This window comes from Nannobrachium achirus (assembly GCF_963921795.1).
Source record: "Nannobrachium achirus genome assembly, chromosome: 12".
Classification (NCBI taxonomy): Eukaryota; Metazoa; Chordata; class Actinopteri; order Myctophiformes; family Myctophidae; genus Nannobrachium; species Nannobrachium achirus.
Genome location: NC_137832.1, coordinates 61,046,927 through 61,061,631, shown reverse-complemented (window position 1 = coordinate 61,061,631; position 14,705 = coordinate 61,046,927). Strand labels below are relative to the sequence as shown.

Genomic DNA, 14,705 nt, shown 5'->3' with positions numbered 1-14,705 from the left:
ATAAAGTGCACGATTTGTGCACAAAACGCTCAGACTTGTGAGTGGAAACATAATAGTTCCAAATTATCTACTGATTTAGAGATATTTAATGATGTTAGGCATTGTCAAGAGACAGTGAGTAGGTAGCCTCCACTAGATTGATTTAGGTAGATGTTAAGTTTTTAAACTAGTCATCTAATCTGTATCAGCTGGTGATGTATAGGCTATGCCACGAGTCGAGACAACACGACACACACACACACACACACACACGCACGCACGCACGCACGCACGCACGCACACACACACACACACACACACACACACACACACTCACTTTCATAACTTTCCCTCAGTCTGGGTGACAGACAGTCCACGTGGCATGTCTTAGCCCACAACACCTACAGGGGGCGCACTTTCACCCTGCGCGGTGGATTGTGGGTCGGAAGAAGCATAGCTCTATGATCAGAAGTAGCGGATGCGGCAGCAGCATCAGCAGCAGCACATCAGACTTTAGATTTAGAACAGAAGTTCGGTCCAGAATAGATAGGATCCAGTGTCAGTGTTATCATTTAATACAGCGTCTGTTTTCTCAGTGCCTTAAAAGCGACGAGATGGGGCACAACGACGTGATGGGCCAGGCCGAGGATGTAGCGGACCAGGTGAGCAACTGCTCCCCGGGAGACGATCACTGTGACCCGGGGAGATGCGGAGCTCAGTCCGCCGGGTGGACGCAGAGAGCGTCTCCTTTCTTTTAAACGTCACAACGTCAACAACAGCGTTTCTTCCTCTTTTAAGTAGACTTTATTGACAGCCTGGTACCAACCGGGGCCTCGGCTGCTCTCTCTCTCCCCGGGAAACTATCACTGAACCTCGGGCAGAGACTGACTGCTCCACCGCTCTCTGTCTGATAAACATAATTCCGAGTGTAACTGTGTTTACGAAGGGGGAAATGCGACGTTATGGTGTGTTATGCAGAGAGTAAATGTAACATCTGTTGGTGTAGAGTAGGGTGCGTGTTTAACGTTATGTTGGGTGTTAAAAAGTTAAGTTTTTCGAAATCGAGGAGGATTTCTTCAAAAAAAGGAAATGGGCGTATGAGGGAAGGCAGAACCTAGATCATATAGCCTGAAGAGTCCACCGAGACCTGATTGGGTAGTTGGTTGTCAGGGCCGCTGTCTGTCTCCATGGTAACCTTAACAAGTAGCCAATCACAATGCGAGCATCCATCCGAGGTCTAGGATTAACCCTAAAAAAGTTAGGACAACGTGTTATATATTTTTTATACATCCCTCTCTCTCTCTCACTCACTCACTCACACACACACACACACACACACACACACACACACACACACACACACACACACACAAACAGCCATGATACAACTACATGAGATATAAATGTACAGTCTACAAAGTTGCGTGCTGCAGCAGCTTTACTGTGTTTATTTATATTGATTGATTGAAGGCTTTATTAGAAGTTTGCATAGGAAAATGTACAGATTCATGACGGTACAGTTCACTGGTACAAGGTCTACTAAAAGGAGATCCATGAAAAGACTAAGCTTATTTCAACAGGAAACCATTAAAGTATCTCATATAACATTGAATGACAGACAAATAGAACACAGTACTATGCAGTAGATATGTAAAGAAAAAAAGAAAACAGTAGGTCTATACAATCAGTAAGTACAGTATATACAATATATACAAGGAAGGGGCAGGTAACAGTAAGTCTAAACAATCAGTATGTACAGTATATACAAGGAAGGGGCAGGGAGGGTAGGGTTGGGCTAGGTTTTTACCAGTTGTGAACGGCTGCTGCCTGTAAGTGGTTTTTTAGGGCAATTTTAAAGGATGCTAGTGATCCACACTCCTTTATGGCCTTCGGTAAGGCATTCCACATTTTTGTGGTGTAGCAGAAGAACGAGTTCGACCCTTTCTTTGAGTTGACTCTGGGTTGAACGTGATCTGTGGCACTGCCTCTGGTGTTGTAATTATGGACATCCTTAACGTTTATAAAGTATTTTGACAGGTACTTGGGTATCATAGTGGTGTAGTGTATCTTGTACACCAGGCCCATTGCAAGTTGCTGTACTCTGTCATCTACTCTGAGCCACCCCACTCTTAACTGGTGAGTAGCGGTGAGGTGAGTCTGATTGGGAAGGTTAAGCAGGACCCTAATTAGTTTATTTTGGGCTGTTTGGAGTTTAGTTTTTAGGGCTTGTGGGGCGTCACGATACCATACGTGGACTCCATAGTCAAAGAGGGGCTGGATTATTGCACCAGCTATGGTCTTCAGTGTGTTGAAGTTGACCATTGGGGCGATCCTCTGTAGGAAACGAGTTCGTTGGTTGATTTTTTGTATTACTTTTGAAGTCATCTTTTCGCTGGAAAGATTAGCTTCAAGGATACATCCTAAGTAGGAGATAAACATGACTGGACCACAGTCAATCAGATTTAAACAGTGAATATGGATCAATGATGTAATATTGATGCTAGGTCCAGTTGAGTAGTGAAAGATAGCAGTCTGTTCATATGTTTGTTTCAAAGATCAGAGTTTTACACTTCGTAATCGTATTATACCATAAATGTCACTGTATCTCTGTAGGACATATTGTTATTTGTCTCTGTGGGACAGAAGTATTTGACCTAGAACCACAATGTAATGTAAACAAGTAATTGATCTCCACTAAGGTTGTCTAGTCTGATTGTAGTGTCAGTCTGTCAACTTGCCTTCCACCTCACAGTGGCCACCAACAGTAGAATACTGTTAAAACAGTAGAAGACTGTCAAAATGGACACATCCTTTTTGCTTACCTCAGAGTGACACACTCAGTCACACTGAGGGAGCCATGGATGTGGTTAACTTAAATGCCTTCATTAGTTTAGTGCTCATCTAAATAAAAAAAATCATGAAAGGAAAACTCCCAACTGGTTCGAGCCTGAGTCTTCCTCAGGGCATGGCTTGAAAGAGTATAGTCAAACAGGTAACCGGAATGCTCAATCCAAAACACACTCGCTCCCAGCGGTTCTTGTGTCCTTGTATTTGTTTTAGATTAGGCATAGTTTTGCTGGGGTTAAGTTTAGAAATTAAGGTTAGATGTAGGCATAGTTTTACTGAGGATTACTGAGGTTACATTTACATTCCCAGTTCGATCCCGGGCCCCCCCAGAGTTAGTGTCGAAGTGTCCTTGAGCAAGACGCTGAACCCCTAAGGCCCTAATTGCTCCCGATGTGCTGGTTGGTGCCTTGCATGGTTTCCTCCTCCATCGGTGTATTAATAGTTGTGTGAGTGGATGAATGAATGTATTGCACAATCTATGTAAACAAAGTGCTTTGGAATAAAGGGACATATAAAGGCACCATTTACCATTTATGAATACCTGGTGGCGACCGTTCCGAGGTCGCCGGATAGCTCAGTCGGTAGACCTCTCGCCTTTGCACCACAAGGTCATGGGTCCGATACCGGGCACCGCCAACTCAGCGTATGAGTAGCACAACTTGGGTGCGGAAAGTCATGCAGCAAGTACTGGGAGCTGATGGTAGGTGTGGTGCTCCACCTCAGCAGTCCATCTCCCAGGGGTCTAGCGCATTGTAACGGGGACAGACTCCCGTGTGTTACCAGCTGATACCGACAATAAGCCACTCCCGGCCTACTTTGGATGACCCGGGGCGAATGAGTTTTGAAGCGAGTGTGCTTGTATTCGTCAAACTGAGGTCCTGGCTAAAAAGTAGCCAGGAGGACTAATAATTACACCAGCATATTACACGATAATTACACTATGTTCATGATGTGTAATATATAGGAAAGAAGTTAATGGCCACAGTAAATAATACAATAAAAATTAAATGGCCTATCCATACCCAATATTAAACCTCCACTTCATAAAGACTGTTAAGACAAATATGGAAATTGGGAATGCTCATACATTTAAAAAAATAAAATAATAATCATGAATCAAAACTCATTATTAATGATTTATTTATAGGACTATGATCCATTGTCATGTCTGCATTGTGACCCATAAAAAATGTGAGCTGTGTGGGTAGGTGCAATTGTGTGTTCAGGCAATGGCCCTGAATAATTAAGGTTAAAAATATTCACCTAACGAGCCGTTGGAACATGTTGACAGACTGGAGGGATGAGTCATACCGAGCATCAATACCGTAGGCAATACTAGCTCATCAGTGTGTGTGTGTGTGTGGGGGGGGGGGGGGGGGCTTGTCGTAATTCGTAGATGTTTCGTATAGATAAATTGCTTCAGACAGACTGGCAGTTAGTTAATTGGAGGTAAAGTAACAAGTTGCAACAGGAGAAAAGTAGTGTTTGTATGTCTGATGTGTAACATGTCACGATATAGCGTGGTCTTGTTTTAGTCTGAAGTGCTCAGACAGACGATTACTGTGGTTTTCGGTACTGGTTCTTCTGAACATGATCATTCTGAAACCATGTTGTTCAGAGCGGCTCCAGAACAGTCTGTGCTGAGTGAGTCTCCGTAGTAAATAAACCACTCTGTTTCATTCATTCCCACTCTGTGACTGTGGCTGGTGATTGGCTACCAGCTACCAGGTTGTGCTGATGTGGCCTGCAGTGGGAGGGGTTTAGCATGCTCTCTCTCTCTCACACACACACACACACACACGCACGCACGCACGCGCACACACACACACATAATTGGAGGTTTAGGGGTGTACATGCTTATATTTATTGTGGTAATGAGGGTGTGTGTGTTTGAGACTAGTAATATTATTATATTTAAATGAGGTGTGTGTGTGTGTGTGTGTGTGTGTGTGTGTGTGTGTGTGTGTGTGTGTGTGTGTGTGTGTGTGTGTGTGTGTGTGTGTGTGTGTGTGTGTGTGTGTGTGTGTGTGTGTGTGTGTGTGTGTGTGTGTGTGTGTGTGTGTCTGTCTCGTTTGGGGAGCTGCAAACTCGGCGGTCTGTAGGCTAAAGTTAATAGTTAGCTTACCTCCACTTATACTAGGAATAGGATAATAGCCTTTGTCTACAGAACAGTCCAAGATGCTGTTATTGTTTCAATTAGAGCAAGTGTTAAGTTTCTGGCATTTTCTCAATTCTCCTTGTTCCCCTACCCTCCAGCCTGTCCCCCAGAAATCCATGGATGGAAGTCCACCATCTTTTAGGCTAATCTGTTACTGTAACCTGTTACTGTGACCTATAATGACATGCCCAAACTATGGACACCAGGTTGAAAGTGGTTACAAATCGTGACATCGGCTCCGATGTCATCCAAAAAGTCAAATAATGGCCCGTTGTCGCACACAACTGGATCAAATGAGCAGCACTCCTCTCCCAAACTTAAACTACGTATAGGCCTACAGAGTGCATAACCCAGAGTCTGCATAGTTTGCGTATTCTCTTCTTTCAGAATCACTGGACTGGCAATTTTAGCATCATAGAGATGCTAATATTGCAACTAAAATTTAAGACGATACTGTCAACATTGGTTTCAATAAAAAAATATTTTGCATCGTGGTTACGAGTAGCTTCCTCATCATCTCTGTTATATCTGCTGTGGTCAGCACTCAGCAGCACCTCCTTAAAAACACATACACAGCCATTTACAATATGCTTTTGCGCCTATACTGCCAGGAATATTATAAATTTTTCAGAGTCACAGTATATCTCCCTCATATGCATGACATTTTGGTAGGCTGTAGTCTATATAGTGTACACTAGATGTCGCCAACGATTAAGGTCTCTGGCGATTGCTAGAAGGCCTCAAATTAGCAACCAGTCCATCCACTTAGCATTAGCGTTAGCATGGAACGGCGCGGGACCCGTGCACGCCATACGCGCGCCTGATTGTCTTAAAAAATTATCGACTATGTGCCTTAGATGCCCAATAGACGCACAGAGACTTCAAACCGGATCAAAATCCGACGTTTTGAACGTGAGATAGAGCGGAGTTGCTGTAATGGCTTACAATGTAAAAAAATATGCTTGTGTACATGGGAGACACGCTCGATTTCCGGTTTCCGGCGATGACGTAATTTCCATCGGAATATCATTGCTGAAGCTTATATGAAGCTAGAATGGTCATTTATAGCTCTAAAAATGTCAAAAAAATACCCAAAAAATCAGAAAATCATCAGCAAGGCGACGTTTGGCGATCTGGCTGCCTCAGCCCCCCCCAAAATGGCGATTTTTGGCGATTTGGCTGGCTAAGAGTTAATTAATACTGGCATGTGTTACTGTGTGGACTAGCGTGGACAGTCCTTCTGTGCATCTATCACACTGCTGCTCGCACAAAGAACAGATTCAATAGTCATTGTCTATTCACATCTTCAACCATGTGTTTCACACTGAAATGAAACCAATGGCTTACTGGGGCTGTGCGTAGACCAGTGGTCAGTGGACACTCAGATAGTACTGAACAGTGGACTGATGTTAGATGGACAGGTTACTAGTCCAGTGGACCAGCAATGTTCGACAGTGGACACATAGCGTTGGCCACCTCAAACAATTGAGTTGACTAAATGCTTTACAGTGGAAAAGTAAACGAGGCCTTTAAAATAAAAAAAACACAGTAAAACCAGAGAAAAATCACAAACTCATAAAACACAGAACCCATACAAAAACAAACTATAAAACCGCGTTAAATGTGCTCTATAAATAAAGAATTGGATGGATTGGACAGTGGGCAGAGTCTGCCCACTGTCCAATCCATCCAATTCACCAGTCTGCCCGGCAGTGGACAGTGGACAGAGTGTAGAATGGAGGATGGACAGTGTTGGACGGTGTGAGTGTACAGAGGAGACGTTGGAGGGACAGTGTGATGTGTTGCTGTCAACTGAGTATCACCTCAGATTTCCTGCTGTGTGTGTGTGTGTGTGTGTGTGTGTGTGTGTGTGTGTGTGTGTGTGTGTGTGTGTGTGTGTGTGCGCGCGCGCGCGTTATGGTACTACTACTTCTTTCATGAATCATGACCTACAGGGGTCTTCAACGTTTTCAGGCCGGGGACCCCCAAACTGATGGGGAGATGGAGCAGGGACCCCCTACCACCTCGTGGGGTGGGGGGGTCGGGGCTACGACATATTTTTTTATTTTAAACAAGTACAAGTTACAGCGAGCAGGGTGGGCCGTACTACTACCATTTCTAAACATACTACTTATTAACTGAGAACAAATGTCAATAATATCAACAATCTGTCAATTGCATAGTAACACTACCATTTCTAAACATACTACTTATTAACTGAGAACAAATGTCAATAATATCAACAATCTGTCAATTGCATAGTAATCATGTATTCAAGCTATTCAAAATGGATAGAATCATGATTTATTTTTTAACATAAATGTGGAAAAAGGCAAAAAAAAAAACATTTTTTGAAATCTTTTTATTTATTTTTTATTTTTTTTAAGCAATAATTTCGCGGACCCCCTGCAGTACCTCCGCGGACCCCCTAGGGGTCGCGGACCCCCTGTTGAAGACCCCTGACCTACATTATGGACCACCCCACCGTCACATTTAAACCAGAGCCATGTGTCACATTTGACAGTTAGCATATCATGTGGCATACTTATGACATTTATATTTATTTAGAAGATAATTATCTTGTTCATTTCTCTCCTTGTTCATTTATTTTCTGCAGTTCCTCAGAGTAACAAAGCAGTATCTTCCTCACGTGGCAAGGTTCTGTCTGATCAGCACCTTCCTGGAGGATGGCATCAGGATGTGGTTCCAGTGGAGTGAACAGAAGGACTACATCGCTGCTACGTGGAGCTGTGGTTGGTTCCTCGCCTCCCTCTTTGTTCTCATCAACCTGCTGGGACAACTGGGTGAGACAGATGACTGATTTATAGCTGGTTTGTCGCATGGCTGTCTCACTTGCTGAAAAGAACATGCTAACAAATTAAGCTTGTAAATCTGTTAGTTGAGGATTGTCGCGGCTTTTTTTTTCAGCTTTTTCTTTTTGTCAAGAAAGTAAGCCGCCCACGTCCAGTGTGTGCTCCCCTTTAGGGTTAATGGTTAATGAGCGCTGATTCCCCTACCTGGTTACCATGGTTACCAGGTAAACAGAAGCTGCGGTAGCCGCTTGTGAGCGAAAAAACTACATATCCCATGAGGCAACTCGGCTGCGAGCATCAGGAAGCATACAAATCTCCATAGGCTCCTATCAGGCCCCCAGGGGGCAAAGTTGAAGCGGCCAGCCATGGGGCTTTTAAGCCGTGACATCATTTTGTAGGCAGAGGAGAATCTGCCCCCAGAGCATTTTCTGTCCCTCGCTATTTTCAACAGATCCGAGACAAAAATAACGACTAAAGTATAATTCTAACACTTTCCTTTCAACAACAAAGAGAAGAAAAATGTGTAAATAGTAAAAATAGTAAAAACTGGGGGCAGAAATTCTCCTCTGCCTACAAAATGATGTCATACTTAACAGCCCCATACCGTGAGTGCTAGCACAAACCAGGAAGTTGCTGTGCAACTGATGAATGCCACCGAGCATACTGGGCATTACATGTCGCAGTATCTGCCTTGTTTTAAAGTGATTTGTTAAACTTTGCCCATACACAGGACAAAAAGGAGTACTCCTTATATCTTGCCATATGAAAAGACTAAATCACAAACTATAATACATCGATGGAACGCCATGAGGAATTTCGGAAATAAATAGATAATAAATAGATAGATATTTCCATGATAGTTCTATCATGGAAATATCTGTTTTAGTGTTTTACAAATGTAGCTGAAGTCCTCTGGACAAGTCTCCTCTTGTTCTCTAGAATGATGAATGAAAATACAAATATCTATGGTTTAATCTAATGGCATGAACATGTTTTCTGTCTGTCTGTCTGTCTGTCTGTCTGTCTGTCTGTCTGTCTAGGTGGATGTGTATTAATTCTCAGTAGGAACTTTGTTGAGTATGCCTGCTGTGGACTGTTTGGAATCATCTTCATGCAGGTGACGATACAACACCTTGTTACATGACTATATATAAGGGATGTAATGATGTAGTGACTGTATCGATGCATCAATTTAAATTTTTACGATTGAACTGTATCTGTTTGCAAACAGCAACATAATCGTTTGACTTTGTATCATATCGTTTTGCATTGCAAATAATCGATTGTATCGATACTAAGTACTTGTGCATTATATTTTAGCTCTCAACAAAAAAGTATTTCTGTTGGGTGAGCGTTACCAAGTTGGCAACCCAGTGAACCTACTTCTCTTAAAGAGATTTGGTAAAGCTATTGTTGAGTAATTATTATTGACCTAATGATCTGTCTGTCTGTCTGTCTGTCTGTCCATCAGACTATAGCCTACAGCATTCTCTGGGATGTGAAATTTCTGATGAGGTGAGTTTGAGATATACAGTATAATATTTGAGGCCGACCGATTATTATTTGACTTTTTTGACGACATTGGCATCAGCAATTCTGCATCCAGTGTGTATGTGACACATTCAACTGGTTTTCCTATATTGGACATGTCACTTAGGTGGAAAGTTTCAAAGATTTCTACAACCTGCTCATGTGTTGAGAGTTTAAGTTGTTATTAAGATATCTTTTATTTACTTTGTTTTAATTATTTGTTTTGCTTGTCCATTTGTTTCAAATTATTATTTTCTTTTTATCGCTTCATAGCTGCGTAATATTCATGGGTCGATTTACACTTGATACAAACAAGTTACAAAATATATACAGTATATTTTCAGGCTTATTAATCACACACAAAACAACGTTCTCATAGGACAAAACATCGCCCCAAAACAGCGTTAATCAGTGGTGATCCAAAAACCTGGCATCGGTTGGGCTCTAATTGATATTGATATTATATCACAAATGACAGATGATACAGATGAATGGAATGAATGAATTTACTCTGTGTGTGGAATTTACTGTGTGTGTGTGTGTGTGTGTGTGTGTGTGTGTGTGTGTGTGTGTGTGTGTGTGTGTGTGTGTGTGTGTGTGTGTGTGTGTGTGTGTGTGTGTGTGTGTGTGTGTGTGTGTGTGTGCACGTGCGTGCGTGCGTGTGTGTGTGCGTGTTCTCCTCTGGGCTATAGGAACCTGGCTCTGGGTGGAGGCTTGTTGTTGCTTCTGGCTGAGTCCAGAGGAGAGGGGAAGAGCATGTTTGCTGGCGTTCCCAGTCTGAGAGAGAACAGTCCTAAACAGTACATGCAGCTGGGAGGACGAGTTCTTCTGGTGCTCATGTTCATGACTCTGCTGCACTTTGAGCTCCACCTCTTCACGGTGAGTCGTCAAGCGTGATCCACTGTATAGACCAGATCTACTGTATAGACCAGATCTACTGAATAGACCAGATCTACTGTATAGACCAGATCTACTGTATAGACCAGATCGGAATGTTTATAAACAAGCGTGTAGAGAGGTATTTCCGGGTAGAAAGTCGAGGGATATTTATGCAATATAAAGTAAAGTTTACAGAACAGTAGCTATTTCTAGTTTGTCAATCTGTACATACTGGGAACAAAATAATATATTTCTAATAAAGGTCAATAACAATATTAATATATCAATAATGCCTCCCCCTGGCCAGCCAGATCGCCTGATGGAGGGGAAAAGAACTGGTTGGAATAACGTGTTCCTTCCACGTGCTACGTCCATCCCAGGGAAATCCCCCCTGTCAGGTGAAAAGAAACAACTTGGACTACCCATGCATTGAAGGAAGCATGAGGTTTGTCCGTTGTCTCCCCAGGTGTGGCAGAGGGAGAGCAGAGCCCAGGATTACATAGGCAATTGGCACTGGGTGAAAATGGGTTACAAAATCGTGGGATAAAAATTATAAAAGAAAGACAAGACATTGAACGGCCGTGAACGGGACAACCCGCGTACAGGCCGCCACCAAAAATCTGGTAAAAACTATAGGAAAGATACATGGCAGTTCATCTACATTAGTTCTGGCAAAACTATGGCAGTACCAAGTGTTAATGGATGGCACGTACCGCCAAGGAATAGTGCGGGGCGCACAATATGCTGACAGAGATGGAGAGATCATCTTCCCGGAAATATCTTTATGTATTTATTTGCTTAAAAGTTATGTTTTTAAATAGAAATCACTCATCACTCTCCCGTTGCAAGCTGATGATGCAAAGTGTGTTCCGGGGGGGCGCTCTCCATTCCGACATGTCGCCACTCCGACATTGACTTTGTATTGTCGGAGTGGCAACACTTCCATAGAGGTTAGGTTTACGGTCAGGGTTAGGTATAGGGTTAGTGTCGAAATGGATGTCCTGATGAAGATCTATTAAGACCGAAGCGTTGACCAGCAATAAACTTATGGAGCGTAACCAGTGTGCAGACTATAACCCATTTAGGCCTAACCTATAGTTAGGCCCAAATCAGAAATTAGCCTACAAAAACAAATATGTTGATGCATACTGTACATGTACTGTAAGCCCCTCCCATACACTAAAATGTGTACCCGGCCTGAATGGGATAATGTCCTTCTTAGTGTCGAAATGGAGACATGTCGGAATGGAGACATGCAACTGTGTGTTCCGCCCCATAGAATGTATGGAATGCATGTTCTAATAAAAAAACAACTTAGTACTTCCTAAGGTTAATATGAGCATCAAAGCAATATTTAAAATATTATTTTAGCACATACATTCCATACTTTGGCTGGACCACACATGGACAAATTAACTTGCGGTGGGTGTTGTCCCTATTGAGTAAAAGGTGAACTATTTCTGAAATAAAATATTTAAGGTGTTTTACATTTAAAAGTTTAGTTCTAGAGGGCATTATAATAATTATTAAGCCACACAAGGCTTATATTATTAGCCAGGGATCCTTTTAACATTATATTGGTTAAAAACATTGGTAATGAAAGGATTATCCGTTCCCTCTTGAGTAGTTTATGTTCTTTTAAATAGGTTTACACAATAGCTGCTGCAGTCCGCTTAGAGAAACGGACGTGTTTTGACACGTCAGTCTTCCTCAGCGTTTAAACTCGTCCGTTCTGCACCCAGTTAGATTTTAAGAGACTACACCTCAAGACTCCCCTTGAGTTGAGCGCGCCTTCTCCTGACGGACTTGATCCGGTAGGGGAGTTGCCTTAAAAACATTGGTAATCAGTGGGCTAGGACTCTGTGGTGGAATTCAGATCAATCATTAATCATGAGAAAATGAGGAGACAAGACAATTTATATTAGGTGGTGGTGTGGTCAAGTTTATATAACATGATATCATGGACAGAAGTACAATTAACACTCTGGGCAGTGGTAAAAGAGTTCTGCCAAGAAGAATGGTCAGACACTAGAGTTATACTGTGTGGCTTCAAGGCCTCTGGAACGAGCTGTACCATAACAAGATAGGCTTTACCAAAACAATAGTTACTGAGGCTCACTGAAGGCCTCTCTACCCTAACTATCAGGTATTAGTATCATCATAAATACCTAGATATTAATATAATCAATGAACACATGATCTACTCTATAACGTCACACATAATCAATCATGACAAACTCTAATCTACGGCAGTATCTCACACCCAACCCGGAGCTAAACGTTCTCTAATGTCCCTCTACTTGTAGATCCTCAAGAACCTGGTGGGCACCGCTCTCATTGTCCTGGTGGCCGTGGGCTTAAAAACCAAGCTGGCTGCACTGACGCTGTGTCTGTGGCTGCTCTGCATCAACGTTTACTTCAACGCATTCTGGACCATCCCCACCTACAAGCCCATGCACGACTTCCTCAAGTACGACTTCTTCCAGACCACCTCGGTCATCGGAGGACTGCTGATGGTGGTGGCCAGGGGACCGGGGGGCGTGTCCGTGGACCACATGAAGAAGGAATGGTGAGGGACAGAGGGAGAGAGAGTCTCCATAGGAAGAAAATGGAGGAAGAGAGGGAGAGATGATAGCTTGGAGAAGTTGGAGGGAGGAGAAGAGAAGACCAAAACTGACCGTGAAGAACGCGGGAAGAATCAATGAAAGGATGGATGGATAGATAGAAAGACGGACTGTCCTCCATTCGGGACCCTGGCGCTCGCGCGCACACGCACGCACGCACACACACACACACACACACACACACATTCTCCACAGCAGACACGTAAATGTGTCTCTTTCTGTCTGTCAGTCAGTCAAGTCGTTCAGTTCAGTATGTATTTATTTTTCTTACGTCCAACATTCCCATTGTGTATTTGTCTTGTTTTTCTTTTCTTTTTTTTTATATGGACCAATTAGAGATTGTCTCATGACCTTGTGTGTTAATTGCAGAGAATAGAACCGATATTTACATGTATGACAGACAGTGCTGTGTTTACATGACGCGCACAGAAGAGGAAGTTATAAATCCATCTTTTCCTCTGTCCCTTTGTCCTCAGCATCAGCATGTCCCCCTGCACAAAGTAGGTGGCTGTGAGAGTGAACATTGAATTGATATATCTGTGGTTTATTGTTTGTTGTTGGGCTTTATACATTATGGCAATGGGCAGGCCTGACCAATGCGGTTTTATCTATCGTGGCCCTTTGGACCAATGAGACGTTGTGTTTGTGTGATCCAGGGGGGCAAGGCTTCTGTCTGTTTATATTGAAGTCATATTGTGTTCCGTCAGTCTGTTTAAAGGACAACTTTGTTTTTTTACAACAAGTGTTCATATTTTAGATTGTAATTAGAGAAAAGAAAAAGTGAGTGTTAAAATGTTTTCATTTGCTTCGTTCTATTGTTTTATCGCGTTTACCGTGCAAAGATGTGGGGCATGCGTACGCATGGGGCATGCGTACAAGTGGCTAAATATGTATTTTTAGACACAATAAGCCAGCAGTTTCTTTATTGCTATTTACAGTAACACTTCTAGCCCCCATAGCCATAAGTCACATCCAACCATGAAAGGTTGTGTTGTATCTTGGGAATGGGCTTATTCTGTGTAAAATAACATATTTAGCCACTTGTACGCATGCCCCCAACCACTGAAATAAGAATCTCTAAAACAACAGAAAGAAGTAAATTAAATAATTTTAACACTCATCTTTTATATTCTTTAATTACAATCTAAAATATGAACCCTTGTTGTAAAAAACTAAAGTTGTCCTTTAAGCGACACCCCTTGAAGCGCTGTTGTCATTCCAGCATTATATTTAAGGAACGCTGAGTCCTATTTTGGAGAAATTGTACTTACCAGTACATGAATAAATATATTTCTGGTTTCCGGTCCCTACGTAATTTTAGTGACGACGCAACAATCGTTTATGTGGAATAGTTATTGTGAAAAATATACCAGTGAAAGTTTTTTCTTTTCTTTTTTTTTAATCTAAAATAACTTTAGTTTAATGGAAAACGTTACACAGTATGCCTTTAAAGCTACAATCCTTACAAGTTTTATATCCATTGTCTCACTCTCCTGATGGGGGGGAATTATGTCTGAACTACAATAAATATGGCGGCATTTGGTATTCAATCCTGTCTACTTTAAAATTCGATTGATATTGTAGGTGACCTACAGTACCTGACACCAGGTTCAAAAGTCTAAGTAGAGTAGTAGACAACTCGTTTGTGGCAGTTATATTGTATATATTTACTCTGTGTTATGGATAGCACGTCACAATAATTGTATCGGGGAGATTTATATTTATCGTGAAATTGTCCTCTACCAGGATGAATTAGTTTTAGTTGGTACACTTCACTCTACACAAATTGATTTGCCAAAAATAACAGATCTACAAGCTCACAACCTGTGAGTGGCTAACAAATGTGCCATTTTAAGTCTTGAGCATATTTTGATC

The 14,705-nt window shown here is 42.2% G+C and overlaps 1 protein-coding gene across 1 annotated transcript; it reads left to right on the top strand.

The window, feature by feature from the left end:
* Positions 1-456: 456 nt before the first annotated feature.
* Positions 457-14,330, top strand: LOC308296201 (surfeit locus protein 4-like). The gene is made up of 6 exons (XM_080739372.1): positions 457-641; positions 7,602-7,788; positions 8,838-8,914; positions 9,269-9,312; positions 10,020-10,206; positions 12,513-14,330. The coding sequence occupies exons 1-6, from the start codon at positions 594-596 to the stop codon at positions 12,777-12,779; spliced, it is 810 nt and encodes a 269-aa protein (XP_080595498.1). The 5' UTR covers positions 457-593; the 3' UTR covers positions 12,780-14,330.
* The last annotated feature ends 375 nt before the right edge of the window (positions 14,331-14,705 follow it).